Here is a 23985-nt window from a genome sequence, read left to right as displayed (position 1 = left end):
CTTGGGACAGGCGCAAAATTGCGGAGGGGATAAACATGTGTATGAGATATCAACCCTCCCCCTAAACCTCTAGCCACTGAAGGAAAGTAAATACGCTTGATGAACGCTACAACCCGAGGAAATTTTTATGCAGCATAAAAAGCATACAACATACGCCAACATACGTTTTTTGAACGCCGGAGAAACGCTTAGCCTTAGGTACGCTTCTAGTACGCCCAACACATACTTAAAGCATATTGGCTGCGTAAATGAGTTTTAACACGCCGGAGCTATACGGCTGATGTGTGACGCAGGTATTAGTTGCATTTCCTCAATGTCTTTCAACTTAGTTTTTGGTCTTTTACACTTTTTTTTTCGAGCGTCACAGATGAGTTTTTCGTAGACGAAACGCGTGTCTGGCGTAAATATAAGGCGCAAATATCAAATTTCAATCCTGGTATCTATGAGGAGTTTATTTCCGGTATGTATTTTCCTTTGTACCGAGTCATCATTCTCATTTTCTGCCGCCTAAGGAAATGTCTGTACCAATCAAGTTCAAAACCGTGGTTCTAAACAAGAAATAGACATTAGTATTTTTTTTATATTAGTGTTGGGTGCTGATTTAATGTGTAACAACAAGACAATTTTATATTCCTGTAAATCACAATAAATGTATAACATGAATTTTATTTTTCGAGTAATGATGTATTCCTATGATATCGTAAGTCATTTAGCCGACTCGCAGTCCGCAAACGTGCTTGTTTTTCTATTGCGTGACATTCAAGGTGGTGTAGAGAAAGGTTGATGTTGAAAGGTTTGTCTATATTTGTTTGCATTATAAACCTATTTCAGTTCATTTGATAAAAAAATCTAAACATTACGAAGTTTTTCTCTGATTAATGTTTTAATTTTTACTATGTAAATGACAAATTTTCAGATTCCATTGTCTAAACTTATGTTTCATTGTTCATGTTTTGTTACCATTTATTCTAGCCACTAACCTGAGCCTATCTCTTTATTCAGATAAAACCCCATATAGCAATTAAATTATACTTGTAATGTCATTCATAACTCTTAACAGACCAATTAACAGACCGAGTTTTATACATCCGACCCATTAACAGAACATATTTTTATCAAAAATTGATTTATGTCACGAAAATACAGTTTTTCGTGTAGATTTTTCACATATTGATGTTAATATGGTAAACAAACATAATGCCAGTCTTTTTTCGATGTTCAAAAGATTGCATGCAAGTAAACTCAACCAACTTGTCATTTTTTTTTACATTTTGTGTGTGTAAAATGTGTATAAATTTACTGATGAGTAACTCGCCTTTTCATTTTATAGATCGTTTATTGAAGCTAGAAAAAATAGAATTACACCACTGGGTTCAGTACTCCAAATCATTTTGTCAGACATGAATAGTTTTTATGATATAAATATAATTAAAAAGTTATACAATGAAACATAATGACCTTGCACTGATTTTCACGATAACACCCGATTAACAGACTTTAGCCAACCCGATTAACAGACCCACCGCCGATATAGCCGCATACTCAATATAGATTAACAGACCTATCTCTCGGTTAGCCGAGTGTCGGCCGTGCTGTGTTAAAGACCATAATTACATTACATATAATGGTTTACATTTATAAATTGTTACTTGGATGGAGAGTTGTGTCATTGGCTCTCATACCACATCTTCCTATATCTTTAGAGTTATTATATTTTTTACAAGCAGCAATATGATTAGGGTATATATAATTCTTAATATTCATATTCTGTAAAAAGAAAATTTCTTCAATTCAGAAAGGGGCTTACAGTATTTTCAAACTTATTGCAGACTCAAAGTATTATAATAGCGCATCAAATGTAACGCGTACATTTTGCAACTTATCAATGATAGGTCTAAAAATAAACCACAGTTCTAAACGGTTAAGGAATTTCACTATGTTTTGTATTTTTAGGTTACTTCTTATTTGGATTTAGATTTGTCTCATTGGCACTCATACCACATCTTCCTATATCTATATATTGAAAATGAAATGGTTTCTATGAGTTCGAAGCACTTCTCTGAACCTTCAATACGAACAATCCAGGCCGAACAAATCGTAGAAATACAAAATCTATTGAAGATTCTGTTTCCATACATATACGTCCGTGTACATACGTATACATAACACAAACACGAGACCTAATTTATTTAGACGTTTTACATATCTAGACGAAGATATTACTGCCATGCTGGACTTTTTAATTTACAACATATTTGTTAAAGTTGGAGGTTTTGTCTTTCAACATACTATTGGAATCCCAATGAGTAACAATTGTGATCCTCTACTAGCAGATTTGTTTTTGTATTCCTTTGAAGCAGAATTCACACAAGGGCTTGTACAGAAACGAGAAAAGAAATTAAAAAAGTCTTTTAATTTCACCTTTCGGTATATTGATGATGTACTGTCTCTTAATAATAATAGATTCAGTGATCACTTACATTTAATATATCCAAGTGAACTTGAAATTAAAGATTCTACCGACACAGATAAATCTGCTTCATATTTAGACCTTATTTTCGAAATGATTACAAATGGTAGGTTAAATACCAAAATTTATGACAAACGCGATGGTTTTAATTTTCCGATATTCGACTTTCCATTTCTTTGTAGCAACATCCTAGCGGCACAAACATATGAAGTATATGTGTCTCAATTGATACGTTACTCTAGAGCTAGCTCAAAGTACGTGAATTTTGTTGAACGAGAAATACTGCTTTCCCAAAAATTGCCAAGACCAGGCTATGAATCAATCAAATTAATGTCATCACTCAAGAAATTTAACAGTCGCCATCATGAGCTGATTGGCCATTTTGACAAAAGTGTGTCAGAAATCCAATCTAATCAAAATATTGATCTCTGATTACGTTATACTGCATATGCAGTATAACGTAATCAGAGATCAATATTTTAATTAGATTGTCAGAAATCATATCTGATATTCTTCCTCATTCATTATAACCTTCCATTATTACCGAACTGAACAAAGAAATAACACGACGGGTGCCGTATACGGTGCAGGAAATGCTTACCCTTCCAGAGCATCTTATTTTACTCCCGGTTTTCAGTGGTGTTGTTTCTGTTATATTATTTATAACTGTTTATGTAAATGTCCTTTGGTTTTGTAAGTCTTTGTTTACTCCTTGGTTTTGATTGTTATTGTTTTTGTAAGAAAGCAAAAGAGAGAGGGTGGTTAAAATTCTGAATGTCAATTTTATTTTTTCCCCTATGTGTACCTTATCTAACTCATCCTAGTTCTAATCGGTGACTCCTTCGTCTCTATTTGAAGAGTACTAGTATCCGAAAATTAGCGAAGGTCCTAGCATGGCGACAACAAAGTGGTTACGGATGGACGCATTGGTTCAAACATTTATACTGCGAGTATCATTTAGAGATTTGATAAGGGAATTTCCGTTTTGGAGTTCAGTATTTTTTTATTTTACTTTTTGTTACTATATTGAATTGTATCACAACATTTCAGTATACATATATCATTTATTCGCTTCATTGGTAAGGACAAAAAAAAATGAAGATGGTGTGACCATTTGAATTTCATGTTATTTCTCATTTCTTTTGGCGTCTACTTATATTTTTTAACTTTTGAATATGCAATTTATAAACTTGTTATGTTTTCATCTTTCAATTTTGGTATTTTGGTGACGTATTCGTACACTTAATAACTTAAAAAAAAGTAAAATCACCAAAATGTATGTAACTAGACCGTTACAGTATTTTCATGACATTGGATATAAATATGATTATTTAAACAACATTTAATAAGTAGAATGTAACTCCATTCTTTCCATATCTGGAAAAATTGTCATATGCATTTATGATAATTGAATCAAAATTTACACTGGTAGCTATGGCAATGCAACCTTAAACCAGATGCGTTTTGAAAAAAATCAAGAGGATGAACCATAATAATGATAACAAAAAATGAAAATTTTGTTTTCGTTTATTAATAGATTAATATATTTTTCAATTCTGTTTTTTTGTCGACTGAATCAATGGAAACTGCGTAACAAATCAACCAAAACATTACAATCTGAATAAACGGTCACTACGATTATCAACCTCGCTGATGCAGAAGTTACAAAATAAATGAATTACAAACACAAAAAAAAATTTCAGTCGTAAAAGTTTCCTCATAAATCATTCACAATAACACTGAACAATTGAGTGATAATGAAGTATATTAAAGTTAATCATCATCCTTTGTTGCGCGATATGCAGCGTAACCTACCCCACCACCGATGGCCTTTCCTGCCATTCCTATAGCCCCCGTTGCCCCTATGGACTGAGCCATTGCAACAATGCTCCCGGCAGCGACCGGTGCAGAGGCTGACATCGCAGCTGCTCCCAATGAACCCGCTACAATTCCTCCAGCAGTAAAACCTGCTGCTCCAAGTGCCGCTGGTATAACAAACGGTGCAGCTGCCACACCAACCGCTCCTGCTAAAAATTCTCCAAAGGTCAAAGCTACAATGTAAAAATTATATTATCATATTGTTTTTATCAATGAGTATCCTACACACTAATTTTTGAAAAGATGCGACTGGACAAGTTTAAAATCTGACAAATCCCTTTATAATAGTGAAAGTAGTGGTATTACTATTAGTGTTGTTTCTATCGGGAACAGACAAACTCACATATATTGGTGTATAGAAAATACGTCTTTGCTTAATGTGACATCATTTTTTTATTAATAGCTTCTTTCAAATTTAATATACTGCAAACAACCCAAATTTGGCGATCATTTTATCAGAAAAATAACGCAAACTTATATATAGTCGCGACAAAAATTATGTAAAAAGTAGACTTTTCCTTTTGATCTACACCGAACAAAAAAATGTAAAATGGACTCATAAGGGGTAAACGCAAAATAAGGTATCCGCGAAAATAAGTTGGTTTACAGTAAATATATTCATGCTTATTGCGACAGAAAAAAAATCGATCAAAGAATATTATAACTGTACTGTGAAAAGGTTGCTTCTGACTAAAGCAAATTAACATTGAATAATTTCGGCTGTTTGTTTTTGAGCTATCAAAAATGTTGATGAAGCCTTCAATAATTTTGGTCTCGATAGTATCTTCTGAAGGTTATACTAAAAATCTTCTTCTGAAAATCGGGTTTTATATTTCATCATCCAATTGTATATCTTAATTTATGAGTTTGTCCATAATGGGCATTAAATTCACAACCCATATACCGTGTTTTGAGTTATTCCAAAAGATGTTATATTATAATTAAATCGAATTAAAAACTATCAATAATAAAAAAAAAAAAAAAAAAAAGGGGGAGAGCTGCACAAGACTGACAGACCTTCTACATATAAAAAAACAAGGTCAACTTTCAAGTAATCGATCTTGGCATAATAAACGTAAAATAACAACAATACCGAACTCAAGGAAATTCTAAATGGAAAGTCCCCTTCCTAATGACAAAATCCAACGTGAGTGCGGAAAATAAGAATTGCCTGAAACCTGACTTTTAATGGTTCATTCTGGCTATTCATACATTTTGAAATTTATAGGTAAAATAGTAAAATGTTATGTAGGAGTTCCCAGAATCTTGTGTAAACAATGGGATTATGTAGGATTTTATTGTAACAACATTAAACTAATGAGATCTAATGAATCAAGGTAAATGCAGGTAATTCTTGTAGTAAATAAAGAAAAAGAATAATTTATATCACAATCTTATATTTCATTTAATAATTTCAACGGCACAGTTTATGTAAATAATATTCAAATGCACAATATGAATTCATAGCTATAATTGCATACACAAGTAAATCCAATTATTTACAATAATATATACAAGTAAATAATATCATGTTCAGTTACAGTTAACAAAGCACCAAAAGTATACTAAATTTATATTTTGATTTAGATTTTAATTTATTTATAACACTCACATAATTATAACATATAAGAGAATAATCAATGTGCAAGAAATGAGAAGCAGCATCTTCATACTCGACTGGAGTAAATTCATCATTATGTAACCTTATTTTCTATTATTATCTATTATAATTAAGTTTAGTTTTTGATATTATATTCATTTTTAAAAATCATAATTTTTTTAAATAATGAAATTAATAAGTGCCTGTCTCAAGTCAGGAGCCTGAAATTTAGTGGTTGTTGTTTGTTTATGTGTTACATATTTGTTTTTCGTTCATTTTTTATATATAAATAAGGCCGTTAGGTTTCTTTTTGAATTGTTTTACATTGTAACTGCAAGCCGGAAAACTGATAGTAAAATCGAAAAGGAGTTTTCTTTGATCAATTCAAACATCATATACAGGTTTAATCAGATTTGACCAAGAATACTTTTTATGACGATCATTCATATTCCCAAAGCTTTCTTTTCAAAAAATCTAATTTAATATACCATGACAAATTGGAGTAGTTAACAGCAAGATGCACACAAACATGGTAATTTTCTTTTCCATTCTAAAAATAAAGAACATGAAAGATTATTTAAGCAGTTATATATTTACCTTCTGCATATTTATCAAGTGCGTACAACCTATGCAAGATAACTTTCAGTAACATATTCTTTCAATATCATTATTTTTGTAAAAATATTTCCTTTCTCCTGATAAACTGTCTACCTAACACCAAAAATATTTTCATTTGAATGTACCTGTGAAAAATATTATTGCAATGACGGTTTATTGTTTTTTTTTCTGAAATTGTTTAACATTTCACAGCGGTATAATACCAATACTTAAATTATTCATTCCTTAATTTATTGTGTTTTTTATTTAGATTGTGTCATATATCAAATCTATTCGTTCAGTGTATGTTCACTTGTAATAATATGTTATTTGATTGAGTAAAGCCATTTCAATTGATATTTTATAGTGTGACTTTCTGTGTTTCTAGTTTTGTAGTAAGCTTAACCTCTAACTTGTATGACAGTTGATCATTATTTTTTTCGATTTTGACTGAATGGGATGAACAAACCAAACAGACACAGTAATAGGTTATTTTTTTCAATTATAACATTATCGATTAATTATTGAAAATCATCAATCATCGAAAGATATAGAAATGCACATAGAGTGATTAGTAGGCATGTATCACTGTTTACAGATCTGGTGTACTAGTTTATAAGCTACAAATGTTTGACTTTTGTGTTTATTTGAAAGTACTGTTACGATTTAGTGATCGTATTATCAAATTAATGGAACAGTAGTAATTTTACGAGTCAGCTGTTTTTGTTTACGTTTTTGCAACGCTATTTTTACGATGGAATGTCACCTCGTACAGAATATTCACGGTTGGTTGGCATATATTTTTATGATTCATGATGTGGTAATGTGTTTACCTTATTAGCTTATTTATTTTTTTAATGTAATAACTTGTTTTTTAGCCGTAATCATCTAAATCCCAGCAGTGCCAACCACTGTAAATCCTAACCCACAGTATGGAGCTATATGAAATCTCGAATAACAACGACATGAACCAAATGGTAAATGAACCAACTAGAAGACAAAACATACTAGTAATCATACGTTTTTTGATTGAATTAAGTCTGCCAATTGATATTTTATCGTATGTTTTTCTATGTTGTGATGTTATGCTATTGTTTCAGAAAAAGGGAGAAGGTTTGGATCCATTAAAACGTTTAATCCCACTGCAAATGTTTGCACCTGTCCTAAGTCAGGAACCTGATGTACAGTAGTTGTCGTTTGTTTATGTAATATATACGTGTTTCTAGTTTTGTTTATATAGATTAGACCGTTGGTTTTCCCGTTTAAATGGTTTTACACTAGTAATTTTGGGGCCCTTTATAGCTTGTTGTTCGGTGTGAGCCAAGGCTCTGTGTTGAAGGCCGTACTTTAACCTATAATGGTTTACTTTTTGAATTGTTATTTGGATGGAGAGTTGTCTCATTGGCACTCACACCACATCTTCCTATATCTATAGACCTACTCATGACAACCAATCCAAGACTTGTAAGTAAATTCGAAGTACATCCTGGAATGAGTGACCACCAGGTAGTCATAGCACATATAGATATGAAAGCCAAAACATCAAAAAAGAAACCAAAAATGGTACACCTCTTTAAAAAGGGCGATATGAATGGACTCAAATAAAACATCCGAAACAACTTTGAAAACAGAATGAACAACATGGAAGAAAACACTGCAGAAGAAAACTGGACATACTTCAAAAACAACATACTACAAGCAACTAAAGAATTCATCCCACAGAAAACCATAGGTAGTAAACAACATGTGCCATGGATATCCACACATATCAAAAGACTGATACGACGCAGACAGCGAAGATACAATGCTGCTAAAAAAACACAACACTAAGAAAAATTGGAACAAATATAAACAGATGAGAGACCTTGTAAAGAAGACAATGAACGAGGCCCACGACAACTACGTTCAAGAAATCCTAAATCAAGAGGACGAAGAAAACACTAAACCAAACCATGGCAAAAAATTCTGGAAATACATAAAATCAAGGAAAAAAGACATGATGGGAATATCACCACTCCAGAACAACCTCCGAAAACATGTTATCGACAGCAAAGGAAAATCAGAAATAATAAACACTCAATACGATAGTATTTACGACAGAGGATACCAAAAATATGCCAAATATGGGAACCAGTACAACTCCAAACATCAAGAAGTTGCATATCAGGTGGGAAGGGGTTGAGAAACAGGTGAAAATCCTAGACCCAACAAAAGCAAACGGTCCAGATGAAATACCAACAAGAATCCTGAAAGAAGCACACTGCGAGATTGCGCCGTTCCTCACAAAAATCTATGAACAGTCCTATAACAGAGGAGAAGTTCCAGAAGATTGGCGTCAAGCAAATATCACATCCATCTACAAAAAGGGGGACAGAAGTCAAGCAGTGAACTATCGCCTTGTATCGTTAACCACAATATGTTGCAAAGTCATGAAACACATAATCTATAAGCATATCCTGGAACATCTTGAAGAAGATCAAATCTTATCCGACATCCAACACCGATTCAGATGTAATCGATCTTGTGAAACACATCTTATCAACACCATCGAAACAGTTGCAAGAGAACTGGACATTCGAGGACAAATAGACATGCTAATCCTTGATTTCTCGAAAACGTTTGATACAGTTCCTCACCAAAGACTCCTAATAAAAATGTCACACTATGGGATAACATCCAACACCTTTCTATGGATTTCGGCATGGCTCACTCAGCGACATCAGAGAGTATGTCTAGATGGAGGAGCCAGTGAGAACAAACCAGTACGATCAGGAGTTCTACAGGGTACAGTATTGGGACCACTCTGTTTCCTTATATATATAAACGATATGGGAGAAACAATTTCATCAAAATCAACCCTACGTCTATTCGCTGACGACTTACTACTATATAGATCCATCCAGGGTAGTGAGGACAGTTTACAACTTCAACACTATCTGACCGAACTAACCAAATGGGCGGAGAGATGGCAGATGACATTTCATCCAGCTAAATGCTACACACTTAGAGTATCGAGAAAGAAAAACCCAACAATAGAAGAGTATGGAATGATGGGACATCAACTTTCCACAGTCCACCAATATCTATACCTCGGAGTCGAATTATCAGAAGATCTCAATTGGGATCCTCACATAAAAAAAGTCACCACAAAATCCAACCGAGAACTAGGATTCCTAAGACGCAACATCTGGAAGTGTCCACAAGACATCAAAGCGCAGGCCTATACATCGCTAGTGCGCCCACATCATGAGTACGCCTCCACAGGTTGGGACCCATATCGAAAACACCACATTGAAACTCACTAGACTCACTAGAAATGGTCCAAAAAAGAGCTGCCAGATTTGCGACATGACAACCCTAGAATGGCAAACGCTAGAATCTAGACGGAAATCTAGTAGACTGAGCATGTTCTACAAAGCCACACACGGAAAGGCGGCAGTCAACATACCATCATACGTGAGAAGACCATCTACATCAACTAGACAATACCATCCAGAAAAAAAATTCTCAGATCAGGACCTCCACAGATGCCTACAAATACAGATTTATACCACGCACCATCACCGACTGGAACAGTCTGCCTCCTGACCCCTTCCTAGCTACATCTCTGAAATGCTTCAAGGACAGATTCGGAGACTACAGCTGTAAACAGAAACCACCTGATTTTATCCAATTTTAATTGCACGTGTAAATACTGATAACGCAACTTGACGTTTGCACAGCAGTATCTGCGTTATGAATTTCCACTGCAGATCAGTAGTATAGATGTAGATGTAGATGTGCCATAGTTTATTTACAAAAGGAGCTCTAATTATTTGTGTATTGGTGGCCTTAAACACGAGATTGCCTGTGAACATAACAAACGTTTGGATTGGTCGATCCATTGACCGGTAATTATAAATAGAAGGTTGACGAAACGAACATTAGAAGCCGTTAGTGGAGAATTAACAACAAAATATTCAACAAGATGGAGGCCTACATATTTCGTCCTCCAATACTTGTTCCTGACCCATGGCATCAAAATATGTTAAAGCTCACCAAACGCCTTCCGGCATCGAGCCGACCGTGCGAGGACTAAAAAGCCAGTCAAGGTCGTTAAACACTTCCTTATATATAAGAACTTTAAAATTATTCTCAGATTTATTCTCATACCTGCAATATCAGTCGGATTTTAGCTGTCCTGATGTCTTTATAATTTAGTGTTAAGGTTTTTATGGTTTTAAGAAAAACTAAACCTTCTTACACATGGCAATTGTTTGATTTGAAGAAGACGAAAACGACCTACGACCTAAAGGAAAGTCCCGTCAGCTGTTGATTCACTTAGTCAACTTTCTATAAAAACGATGAGAGAATTTTCTGGAAATCTACTTTCACTTTAGCAGAGAGAAACCGTAAGAGACTATTACGGCAAATTGTATATAAATATAAACGTATGTTTTTATGATCAATTGTACATATTCGATTTTAAAGATGTTGTCATCAATATCTATACAAAACACGGTTAATATTAATATAATGTATTTCGTAGATACCGAATCTTTATGGATAGCATTGTATACCAAATCCCTACAAATTAGATTCGGGAATGATAACAAAATTTAGATGAAGATATCAAAACTTACCTTTGATGTTTGAATGTACAAAATGAAGTATCACACTATTGAGTTTACTGGGCACCTGTAGTTGTTCCGCTCTTATCTATGTGTATGTCGAAGTATCAATCAGAGAAAGGCCAGTAAAGACTATATAGCAGTTAAGCGACCAATGAAAAGCAAACACGTTAAGACTCATTATATTTAAAATTGACAAAACATAACCTCGGTTGATATTTGTATTTATATTGTGTGGTAATGTTTATTTATAAATGTCTTTCAGTTAAATTAAATATGAACCCAGTGAGTGACAATTTAATTGTTTCAAACATAATAAACAAAGAACATTCCAGCGTATTTTTTTAATAAAAATGTTTTAAAAAGTAAATTAAAGAATTTAAAAACGGTACATATTGTTTTTAAAACCTGCAATATCTAAATGAATTCATAAGATTTTTTTTGGTTGAGAATGTATTCAATCAATCCATTTTTATTTCTTCCTACTACGGTCTACAAACGAAAAATCATAATAATTTTATATCTTATCTATACGATATGTTATTTAGTTTGCAATAAAACAATGGAGAGAGAAAGATAATTATAATATGTATTATTATTTTGACGTTAAAATGGCTGTGTGAGATATTGCCCTTTGGTGTGTAAGTTGCATAACAGAACAATGTTTTTTGAATTAAACTGGAAACAGATATTATTATATTTTTTTAAATTTCATTATTAGATTCAGCTTACGTAAAAAAGTAAAACAGAACAACCGAACTCAAAGGCAAACTCAAAAAGTAGAAAGCTATAAATAATGGCAACAACAAAATGCCATAAAAACTGACGAAATAAAACGTTATCAATCAATGGAACAAAGGAATCCAGTCACGTCTCGGTCATTACAGCTGAACGGGCGTGCTGGGCCAGCTCTCCTTTACCCGCTATCTTCGATGATGGTTTACAGTTAGATGATCAACGACTTACTACTTTAGATGACAGCAACCAATCCAAGTCGTACAGTAGACGTAGTAGTTGGCGTACCCGCGTTAACATGCACTCCAAAACCATTGTATCATGGGGAGGTTATGCCGATTAACGTCGGACTCCGAGGGCTGTATCCTAGATGTACGGTGACTGACCTACATTTCACTGCCTCACGACTTTGGTCCTGATGACACTTCCTGTCATCTATAATACTTCGTCTGAGACTCATCTACCAATACTCCATCGTCGAGGTTAGCGGGCTGCCAAGCTGACCAAACTTGCGCTGAAAGCAGCCGTTAGTGAAGAAATAACAACAAAATATTCAACAAACCAAAATCTAATCACCAAAACCAAGACGGCGGCCAACATATGGTTTCCTCCACTACTTGTTCCTGACCCACGGCATCAAAATTTGTTAAAGCTCACAACGCCTTCCGGCACCGAGCCGACAGTGCGAGGACTGAAAAGCCAGTCAAGGTTGTAAATAAACACTTCTATATATATAAAAAGGAGAACAACTGCCATGATCCTGACTTGGTTCGTGTATTTGTGTAAAGACATTGTGAGAATAAACCTAGTTTTGTTGTTAGCTAAACTTCCCACTTGCATGACAATTGATAATTTTTTTTTTAAATTAACAGAATTGGATGAATAACCCAAACATATATAGTACTTGGTAAATGTTGCAATAATTGGGATGCAGCATCCAAAACTGTGTAAACATGCATCCCATATATAGCTAAAAACAATTCCAGCAAACTTTTAAATTCATCTAACAAAGACTCAAACAATGAAGGTGAAGTTTTAAAAAAGGGGGCAACAAATTCGAGATTGCAAATACCATGTTTAAAATTAAACAATGACGTCAACAAAAAAGGTTTTTCTGTTGAAAGTACATTCCGTATGTAATGTGTATCTATCTCAATAAAGTAAAATAATAAGTATATATAAAAGCTAAAGTGACACGAAAGAAACAATACTATATATCATTTGTGTACGATTGCAACTTCCGACCCTCCGGCACCAGGAATGCGTAAAGTTATACATCCAATAGCGAGGTGTATAAATTCTGAGTTATGTAAAAAGTCATCCGAACAAAAGAAATATATAGAACGAAGACAACCTCTAGATAACTAACATAGAATAAAAGATACACACTTTAACCTGACATCTACAACCTTTAACGCAAACACTCTAATATTTTTTATGAAGTATACATGCACTGAAAGTTTAATGATTGTGTCTTGGCACTTTCGGGTGAACTTTTTAAGACGAGACGTTAGTTGACAAAATCCTAAATCACCGATGATGTTTTACTAAGTCTGAGTAACAGCTCAATACGAGGCTGAAGTTGGTATATATCGCAGCTAAGGTGAGGAAAATTTATAATTTGAAAAATGGGCATCGTCTCGTTTGTCATTAGATTATGAGGTTTGGTATGTTACAAAACCAGGTTCAACGCACCATGTTTTTCCTAAAATGTCCTGTACCAAGTCGAGAAAATGGCCATTGTTATATTATAGTTTGTTTCTGTGTGTGTTACATTTTAATGTTGTGTTTATGTTGTGTCGTTACGGTAAATATCCTCTTATATTTGATGCGTTTCTCTCAGTGTTAGTTTGTACCCCGGATTTGTTTTTGTTTTCTCAATCGATTTATGCATTTTGAACAGCGGTATACTACTGTTGCCTGTGTTTAAATATAAGATTATTACTGAAATTAAAAGCGCAAACACTGTAGGTTTTCAAGCTAATTTTTTTAAACAGTGAGGAAAAATTTGTTTTATTTGCAATCACAAAAGATACATTGCGGCAGATATAGTCTTTTTTCTAACATGACGTTCCAACAGAGTCCCTATTTATACGGAGCATTGTAAACGTTAAGGTTTATGTACCCTTCTGTAGCCATTTTTGAACGAATTTTTCAAACCTCAATTGTATCAAAACTACAGATATAATGAATAACAGAGATAGGCCATTTAGTACATATTCAATATAATAAAAAAATTGAAGATGGTGTGCCTATTTGAAATTCATGTGCTTGTTATTTCTCATTCCTTTTGTTGTTTACTAATATTTTTTAACTTTTGAATATGCAATTTATAAACTTGGTATGTTTTCATCTGTTAATTTTGGTATGCTCAATATACAAATCTGATTGAAGTGACGCATTCGTACACTACATAACTGAATTTAACTAGACCGTTACGGTATTTTCATGAAACTGAATCAAAATTTACTATACACTGGTAGCTATATATAGGCAACCACAAATCAGATGGCGTTTTGAAAAAAAAAATCAAGAGGATGAACAATTATAATGATAACAAAGAATGAAAAAAAAAATGCTTTCGTTTATTAATAGGTAAACAGATTTTTCAATTCTGTTATTTGTAGACTGATTCAGTGGAAGCTACGTATACAAATCAACCACAACCATTCAATCTGAATCAACGGTCACTATATATGCTACTCAACTACACCGATACAAATCAGTGACAGAAGAAATTCAAGTTACCAAATAAATGAATTACAAACATAAAAAAAAAATCAGCCGTAAAAGTTACTTCATAAATCCTTCACAATAACACTGATCGAAAGAGTGATAACTACACTTTATATACAAATCAATAATATAAATTGGTTCATTGGAAAGTATAATAAAAGTTCATCACGATCCTTTGTGGAGCGATAGTGTGATATACCTGACTTAGGTTTGGGGGACTAAAGACGAAGTATATAGATTGTAAATAAAAAGAAGAACTTTCAAATTATGATCCTTTTACTTTGGATTCAAACGCCAAAAGAGGCTGATACATGTAATCATCACAACAATCATGGTAAAGACAATACAACGGTTCCGGAAAGTACGAATTCAACATACAGATATATAACATCCCCACCCCAAAATGAAAAATTCCCATGTTTTTCGAAAATGTTGAATTCGTACTCCAAAAAGAAAAAGATTCAAAATTTTCATTAATATATATCAATACAAAATACAAAATAACAGGCACCTTTAAACTTCATCATCTATTAATTTCTCATGTTTCACAGACATGTAAATACACAGTAATATACACATACATATGACCAAATGCTAGTTACTCTTTAACTTCAACATAAATATGATGCGGCGAAATCTTATAAAATATAGCATATTATTATTTACTGAATTTAGTGTGTTTGCTTAAAGGTGATTGATATACAGTACGAGATTAGATTCAGTGGAGTCCCTACTCCTGCTAATGGTTAGATACACCTTATAATGAATAAAATTTATAGGTTACACTATGAGAAAAAATTTAAAAAAATAATAATCTACTATTGTGCCAACTTTTATGATCATCCCTATCATACACACATTCTCGCGATTAAATAAAACAATAAAGTAATACAAATAGATTTCACCAGAACAAAACTATCAACCAGGGTTTATTTCTGAGTCATCTCTAATGCACCACTAACACACAAATCAGATTTTCTTTTCTTACTGTGCACAGACAGATTAAAAATTTAAATGCTAGGATTTCCATCAAATCAGTCATACATAATGTTCGTTATAATACCAAAATCAAGTCTGCCTTTATCTTTACTAACAAGTAAATTTAAGTATCTCAGTACTTCTTTTCAAAACTTCTACATGTTATACCTCTATGACTTTTTAAATATTTCACAGGTTGAGGTATATAAACAAAAACTAACCATTAGCAATTAACTACTCAAAAATACAACAATAAATCCAATAAGATAGCTGGCCTATCTAGTCTAATCAACATATGTACATTTGGACCAACAAAAACAAAAATCATTCAACACAGTGAACTTTGACGGTATTTTCGCACTCAGTGTATTTAAAAAACCAATTAACTGATCCATTTAAATCTTTTAACAATAAAACAATTAACTGTCTTAAGTGAGCCAAAACATGAGTCTTTTCAAATGGATTTTTTTTTAAAAGAAAATGCTTTTCTCAAAACTTTGTATGTCGTAATATTCGAATAAGAAGAAAAAAAAGTAACAGTTCTGTGACAAAAAAAATCATCTTTCAACATATGTTTGCAATAAATGGTATATACTAATCATAAAAGTGTATACAAAGAAAATGTATCAATAAAATGTATCTTCAAAACAGTTCAAGTAAATTGTATCTTGTTCTGTAACTTTCGATATGCATGAGATAAATCTCACAGCAAAATATGTCATATTCAGCCTTCTGATTGCGTTGTCATGAAATAAATCTCACAGACATGCGTTTACGGAATAATCGGAGGTGGTCTCGACTTCAATAAGGCACGCGCCTTTGGTCCTAACTGATTGTCTTCGATCCAGATTGCGTTTTGCACCGGTTCCCCTATTAAATGTGCAAGGTAACGAGTATTTCCAACGTGATTTTTCTTTGCTAAAAATCTTTTCACTTTTAATAATGTCCCGTCTGACGCAGAGCTTGTTTCGGTACCTGATGTAACAAAATTATCGTCTCTGAAGCGAATAGGTTTTTGTCTCTGTCATCTCCGGAGATTTGGCACTTTTGGCGCTTCGTCGGTGTTTGTCCTAGGTTTGTCACTTATAGAATTATCACTCCTTGTTGTCGCAGTAGCTATAGTATCTTGTTTGCTTATGACACGATCCATAAAATACTCACATGGATTTGGTACACGAATATATGCTGGCTTTAAACAGTTAATGTGAAATATTTTTTTTTTTTAGGTCCATTAATGAATAAAGATGAGGACTATCTATTTGATGAATGAAATACGGTCATGCATGTTTTAGCTTAAATTTCTGACCAGCCCCTCTGGGATCTTTTCCTAAGTACACATAATCCCTTTTTTCTAGAGACAAATTATGAGCTTTCTGATTAGCCCGTTCAATCATTGATATTTTAGATTTTTCTGAATTTTCACGCACTTGTTTTCGAATGAATTCAAGTTTGTCAGGAAACTCTCGAATATCATTGTGATAATCTTTGGGAATTTCTGAAAATGCGGTTTTTGATACACACGATAAGGGAAATAATGGCCTTTGTCCATAGATAATCTCAAATGGTGAATATTTTGTTCCTTCATTCACGGAGTTGTTCATAGAAAAGACGATGCTTGGAATAAAAATCCTCCCAATTTGTATTGTTCAACAAATACGGTGTAATTCGCTCTGCTAAGGTTCTATGTGAGCGTTCGCAAGTTCCCAAACAGTGATGTGTAAAACTTGGTGTTAATTGTTGTTTGATATCTAAAAGTGCATGCGAACCAGTAATTTGGTCGGAATTTGGTAAAGGCTCTGCAAAAATAAACTTGCTAAACATATCGACTGCAGTACACACGTAACTGTTGCCTGACTTAGACACTGGAACAGGACCAAAGAGGTCAATTTCCCAAACTTGGAAAGGACGAAGTGGAGTTTGAAAAGCAACAATGCCGGCTTTAGTCTTTCTGGTAGTCATCTTATGACACTGGCAAGCATGACACGATTTTATGAAGTCGGACACTTTTCCTGCTAAATTTGAAAAAAAATAATGTTCCCTTATCAAATCTACTGTATGCTGAATCCCGCCATGGCCTCCAATTGGTGAATCGTGGTAAAGCGAAATAATTGTTTTTTCGGCTATTTCAGGTAATGCAAGCTGATACTGACAAAATTGTTGTGTTCGTTTAGATCTTGCGACTCTAGTGTGAAAAAGCAAGTCATCGAATAAAGAAAAATCTCCTGATTCAAGTAGAACTTTACGAGCTAGTTTTTGTGATTGTGGTAAATCACAATTTTCTAAATATCGGAAAATATTGCCAAATTGCGGGTCATTAACTTGTAACTGTTTTAAGCTTTTCGGACTGAAATCAAAATTTCTGAAAATTTTCAGTGAATCTATTTTCTCTGATACTGAACATATTGACGTTTTACAAGTGTCCGGCAAAGAATCATAAAAACTTTTAGAAATAATATTTATTGACTTTCCAGACTCTACAAGTGCAGCAAAAGAAATGTGATTAACCTTGACGGGCATATGAATAAATTGAGATTTGAAACTAGTTAAATTTTCATCAGTAAATTCGCAGTCTTCAGTATCAGTGCAATAATTAGCATAGTTTATTTTATTCACGTTGACGACTTTGAGGCGGACTCATTTTTCTGGCACCTATGGATGAACGCTCATGGGAGCGTGCCCTATGACCCCCGGGTTCGACTGGTTGCCCTTATTACTATAATGGTAACACTGAAAAGCACCATGACCGAATTGCTGACAAAGTTGACACTGCATAGTTTGACTTATTTCACCGTGACCATTCCAGTTGCAATATGCTCGATAATGACCAGGAGCCTGACAATTAAAGCATGTTTTGGTCGGTTATTTCCTACCAAACTTGAAACGTTATTGTTGTAACGAGGGTTGTTGTAACGAGGTTTTTGATATTTTGGAGGCATTTCTGGTTTGATATCGGTACTTTGTGGTTTTAATTCTGATAATGCTTTTGTGGGCTCTTTAACTTGGTTTTGTAACTCTTGAACCGGATTATTATCATTAGCAACTATTGGACTAGCAGCTGCAACACAAACTACATCGTCCTTCCTATACCCATAGGCTTCGCCCATTTTAGCTGCGGACAACGCACTAACACTGTCTTTATGTGTACCAGCCCTAACAAAAAACGCAAGCTGTTCCGGTAAACCCTTGATGAAATGAGAGAGAATTCCATGGTCCTTCTTTTTCAAAATTTGAGCTTTCTCAACAATCTGTCCATAAAAATCTTCCAAAATTTGACCCCTACTTAATTTCATATTTTGAAAATGTTTGCTCTCAAGGAACACAGTCGGACTCCATGTACGTTTGCTTCCCGAATCTAGTGAATTAAACCATGTTAATGCAGGTCCTGTTAAATTAAGGTGAAAAGCGGCAATCATTCTCTGATCATCGACATTGTCACTTTTGTGAAGAGTTGCAAATAAAGTAAATTCTTTCATAAACACCGACGCATTTTCGTGGGGATACCCCCCCCCCCCCCCAAATTTGCGACAAGCAGCCTATTTTTCCATTATTGCATCTGAATCTCAAATGAAACTACCTTGTTGATTTGCCAATGACACAGAAGTATTGGGAATGTTTATTTAAGGAATTAAAGATAGCAATTCGTTGAATTCGGCATCTTCAGATTCGTAATTTCGTGGCATATCATATCGGTTCACGAGTAACGCTTCTTGTCATAGAAAATTCAAATGTAATGAGATAAATCTCACATAAATAAATAAACAGTTTTATTCAAATATACAGCCATTGTCTGCCCTTGCGAGTCAAACCACGTATTTTGCACTGTTGACAATATCTTCATTTTTTAATATTCATATGTTCATTTTGTATATATATATGGTACCAATTGTTCGATTTTAGGTTCCTCCACCATGTGATATACCTGACTTAGGTTTGGGGGACTAAAGACGAAGTATATAGATTGTAAATAAAAAGAAAAACTTTCAAATTATGATCCTTTTACTTTGGATTCAAACGCCAAAAGAGGCTGATACATGTAATCATCACAACAATCATGATTAAGGCAATACAACGGTTCCGGAAAGTACGGATTCAACATACAGATATATAACAATAGACAGTGTAACCTTCCGCACCACCGAAGGCCTTCCTTGTAAATCCAATAGCCCCAATTGCAACAACGCTCCCGGTAGCGACAGGTGCAGAGGCTGACATCGGAGCTGCTCCCAACGGTGCAGCTACAACACCAGCCGCTCCTGCTAGAAATTCTCCAAAGGTCAAAGCTACAATGTAAAAAATGATATCATCATGTTGTTATTGTTTTCTTAGTGAGTATCCTACAAATTAATTTGGAAAAAGAAGTGATTGAACAAGTTTAAAATCTGACAAATCTTTTTTTAGTGTGAGTAGTAGTTACATTTATATAACTGTTTGAGTTGTTTATATGGGGAACAGACACACCCTGATACATCGGTGTATAGAACATACGTCTTTGCTAAATGTGACATAATTTTTTACAAACATCGTCTTTTAAATTTGATATACTGTCAACCAACTATCAGAAAAATTATGCAAATTTATATATATCGTCGCGAATAAAATTATTTAAAACGTGGACCTTTCCTTTTTAACGACTTCAAACAAACAAAAATCGCAAATGGTATCATAAGGGGTAAACGCGAAATAAAGTATCCGCGAAAATAAGTTGGTTTACAGTAAATGTATTTAGGCTTATTGTAACAAAAAATAACATTTCGACCGAAGACCAAATATTAATGCAATTGTATTGTGATAAGTTCCGGCTGTTCTTTTTATGCCTTCAAACGTTGATGATCAAGCTTTCCATAATTTTAGTCTCGATATTATCTGCTGAAGGTTATACTGAAAATACTTTATCTGAAATTCGGTTTTATATTTCATCATCCAATTGTATACATGTATCTCCATTTATGAGCTTAATAGGCCGTGAAATTCACAAATCCATATACCGCATTTTGAGTTATTCCAAAAAATATTATATAATGAAATAGATTTCAAAACTAATAATAATAAAATTAAAGTATAGCTGCACAAGACTGACAGGCCTTCTACATATTAAAAAACATTGTCAACTTTCAAGTAATCGGTCTTGGCATAATTGGGTGAAAAAGAAAAAATAACAAAAATATCAAACTCAAAGGAAAAATTCAAAACGGAAAGTCCCCTAAGGACCTTTCCTAATGACAAAATCAAACGTGTGAGCGCAAAATAAGAATTGCCTAAATTATGACGTTTAAATATCTGAACTCAAAGATCTGCAACGACTAGCCGGAAATTGATAGTAAAATCGAAAGGGAGTTATATACGGTTTAATCAGTTTTGACCAAAAATACTTTGCATGACGATCATTTTTATACCAATGCCTTCTTTATCAAAAATCTTATTAAACATACCATGACAAACTGGAGTAGTAAACAGCAAGATACACACACACATGGGAATTTTATTTGCCATTCTGAAAATAATGAACCTGAAAGATTATTTAAACAGTTATATATTTACCTGCTGCATATTTATCAATAGCATACGACCTAAGCATGCTAACTTTAATTTAGTAACATATTCTTTCAATATTATGCTTTTTGTAAAAATATTTCCTTTCTCCCGATAAACTGTATACCTAACAACAAAGTTTTTTTAATTTACATGTACCTGTGTAAAATATTATTGCAATGGCGGTTTATTGGTGTTGTTTTCTGAAGTTGTTTAACATTTCACAGCGGTATAATACTATTTAATACTTAAATTATAGATCCCTTAATTTATTGATTTTTTATTTACATTGTGTCATATATCAAATCTATTCGTTCAGTGTATGTTCACTTGTAATATTATGTCTTTTGATTGAGTAAAGCCATTTCAATTGATATTTTATAATGTGTCTTTCTGTGTTTCTAGTTTTGAAGTTAGCTAAACCTCCCACTTGTATGACATTTGTTTATTTTTTTTTTTTATATTGACAGAATGGGATGAACAACCCAAAAAGACATAGTACTAGGGTTAAATTTTTCAATCATATCATTATCGATTAATTATTAAAAATCATCAAACATCGAAAATGTAAAATTGCACATAAACTTATTAGTAGGCATGTATCACTGTTTACAGATCTGGTGTATATAAGCTACAAATGTTTGACTTTTGTGTTTATTCGAAAGTACTTAACATGTATAAGAAAGCTGCAAAATGTAATTTTAGGTAAAGTGGACCTTTATCTCGCCTATATTTGATCATATTTCTCTTGAAAAGAGATAAAATGTAACACAATGACCCAATAAATAAAAAAATATTGATTTTCAAAATCATCAAATAAAGCGCGTAGGGTAAATGAAATGAATTTTCAATATTAAAGTATGGATATTAATTGCGTATGAGGTGGCATCTATTCTTAGATATTTTTGTTGGTACTCTTGGGATGTTCATTTCATCGATATCTATATAAAGCACGGTCTATAAAGTATTTCGTAGATACTGACTATTTATGAATATGATTTACACCAAACATTGCAAACCAAATCTCTATAAATCAGATTATTACTGGTTTCAGTGGTTTGTGATAACATCGGGAATGACAACAAAAGATTAATTCAATTCAATTCAATTCAATTCAAAGTTTTATTGCCATATAAACTTTACAGTTTGTGACATATAACAACAACAAAAACCAATAAAGACAATAACTAAGTGACTCAATATATATACACAAATTCAGGTAAATATTAAAGGGTCCCCTGTCCTCAGTTCCATTGACTTTTTTATAAAGGATCCTAGTTTATTCACTTGTGTTGGTGTTGATGGGTTAAGTATATATATAACTTTGTCATTGTCAGTGAGATTAGCAAATAAATTACTTTCTCTATTAATGCAATCAAAATATGTTAATCTAATATTTGAATTATGAGAACAATTTATTAGGAAATGTTTCTCATCATCTAGTAATTTACATTTTTTGCAAAGTCTCTCTTCGCGAGGAATTTTAAAATGCCTCCCTTTTTCAATTAATAATGAATGGTCACTGATTCTAAGTTTTGTAATTAATTTTCTAAATTCAAAGTTTGGGTTAGAGAGGTAAGGTTTGATCAATAGATTTGACTCAAGTGCTTTATAAAAATTTAATTTACTTTTATCATCAATAGATTTTAACTTATTTATCAACAGGTTGTTGTAGTATGAGTTTATTTGGGGTTTAATATAGCTTTTAATATTTTTTAATTGTTTTAAATTATCACAGGTTTTTAGTCTATCTATATCAATGTTAGATTCAGAAAGAATATCTTTTGCAAAAGTGAACCATGAATAGGTGCCACTAGAATCCAAAGTTTTAGTTACTTGAAAAGATTCATGTAATAAGGGATTCAAATTTGAGGTGAAAAGCCTTGCTAAATACATAATAGTTTGGGTTTTTATATGACATTCAATAGGCTGTCTTCCAAATTCGTTCCTTGTACCAAAATTTGAGGCACTCTTGTTAGTGCCAAGGGTAAACTTGCAATAACCAAGATGCAAGTTTTCTATTGAAGTCTTGTCAATAAAATTAAATGGGTCCACAATTTTTCCAGAAACCAAAGCTCTTTTTTTAGCTTTGAAATATGTTATATATGAGTCCAAATATGTTATTTCAGAATTATAAGTCAATATAGGTCTCACTAAGGAAGGCTGCCAAGAGAATTAGTATATGTTTTAATAGAGAACAAAACCTTTTTTGCCTTTTTTGTTAATTCAGCTGTACTATGACTGAGATTACCATTTGATTTAATCAGCAGACCCAAGTAAGGATATTCTGAAACATTCTCTATTTTTTTGTTTGTATATACAAGTATAGATGTTTCAGGCTTTTGCTTTGTTGTTGAAAAGACCATACTTTTTGTTTTATTTATGTTTAGAGAAAGCTGCCAGTTTTCTTTTATGACGAAAGCAAAACTTACCTTTGATATGTTTTGAAGATTCCGATTCAATATTGTTAGAGTCTCACCACCTGTAATACATACAATGAACGATAAAAATGAATGTCTATACTATATAGTAGTTAAGCGTCCAATGAAAAGCAAACACGCTAAGACTCATTATATTCACCATTGACAAAACATAACCTCGGTTGATTTTTGTATTTATAATTTTTGGTAATGTTTATTTGTAAATGTCTTTAAGTTAAATTTAAAAAATAAAGTCATTGAGTGACAATTTAATTGTTCAAATTATAAACCAAGAACATTCCAGCGTTATTTGTTTAATTAAAATGATTTAAAGGTTAATTGAAGAATTGAAACTAACGGTGCATATTGTTTATAAAATCTGTATAACCTGAAGGATTTCGTAAGATTTTTTTGTTGTTGAGAATGTATTCA

The 23985-nt window shown here is 33.0% G+C and overlaps 1 protein-coding gene across 2 annotated transcripts; it reads right to left on the bottom strand.

The window, feature by feature from the left end:
• Positions 1–3979: 3979 nt before the first annotated feature.
• LOC134715362 (interferon alpha-inducible protein 27-like protein 2) lies at positions 3980–23656 on the bottom strand. Of its 2 annotated transcripts, none has more exons than XM_063577501.1 (3): positions 23566–23656; positions 6437–6498; positions 3980–4521 (listed from the first exon to the last, which is right to left on the bottom strand). In XM_063577501.1, exons 2-3 carry the CDS (start codon positions 6495–6497, stop codon positions 4244–4246), a joined length of 339 nt encoding a protein of 112 aa, XP_063433571.1. In that variant the 5' UTR covers position 6498; positions 23566–23656; the 3' UTR covers positions 3980–4243. The 2 variants fall into 2 exon arrangements, with proteins under 2 accessions (XP_063433571.1, XP_063433570.1); XM_063577500.1 differs by lacking the exon at positions 23566–23656 and adding an exon at positions 11168–11329.
• Between the last annotated feature and the right edge of the window lie 329 nt (positions 23657–23985).

This window comes from Mytilus trossulus, chromosome 4, assembly GCF_036588685.1.
Source record: "Mytilus trossulus isolate FHL-02 chromosome 4, PNRI_Mtr1.1.1.hap1, whole genome shotgun sequence".
NCBI classification, from domain to species: domain Eukaryota; kingdom Metazoa; phylum Mollusca; class Bivalvia; order Mytilida; family Mytilidae; genus Mytilus; species Mytilus trossulus.
Note: the sequence above shows the minus strand (reverse complement) of the source record. Positions and strands in the feature narration are given on the sequence as shown.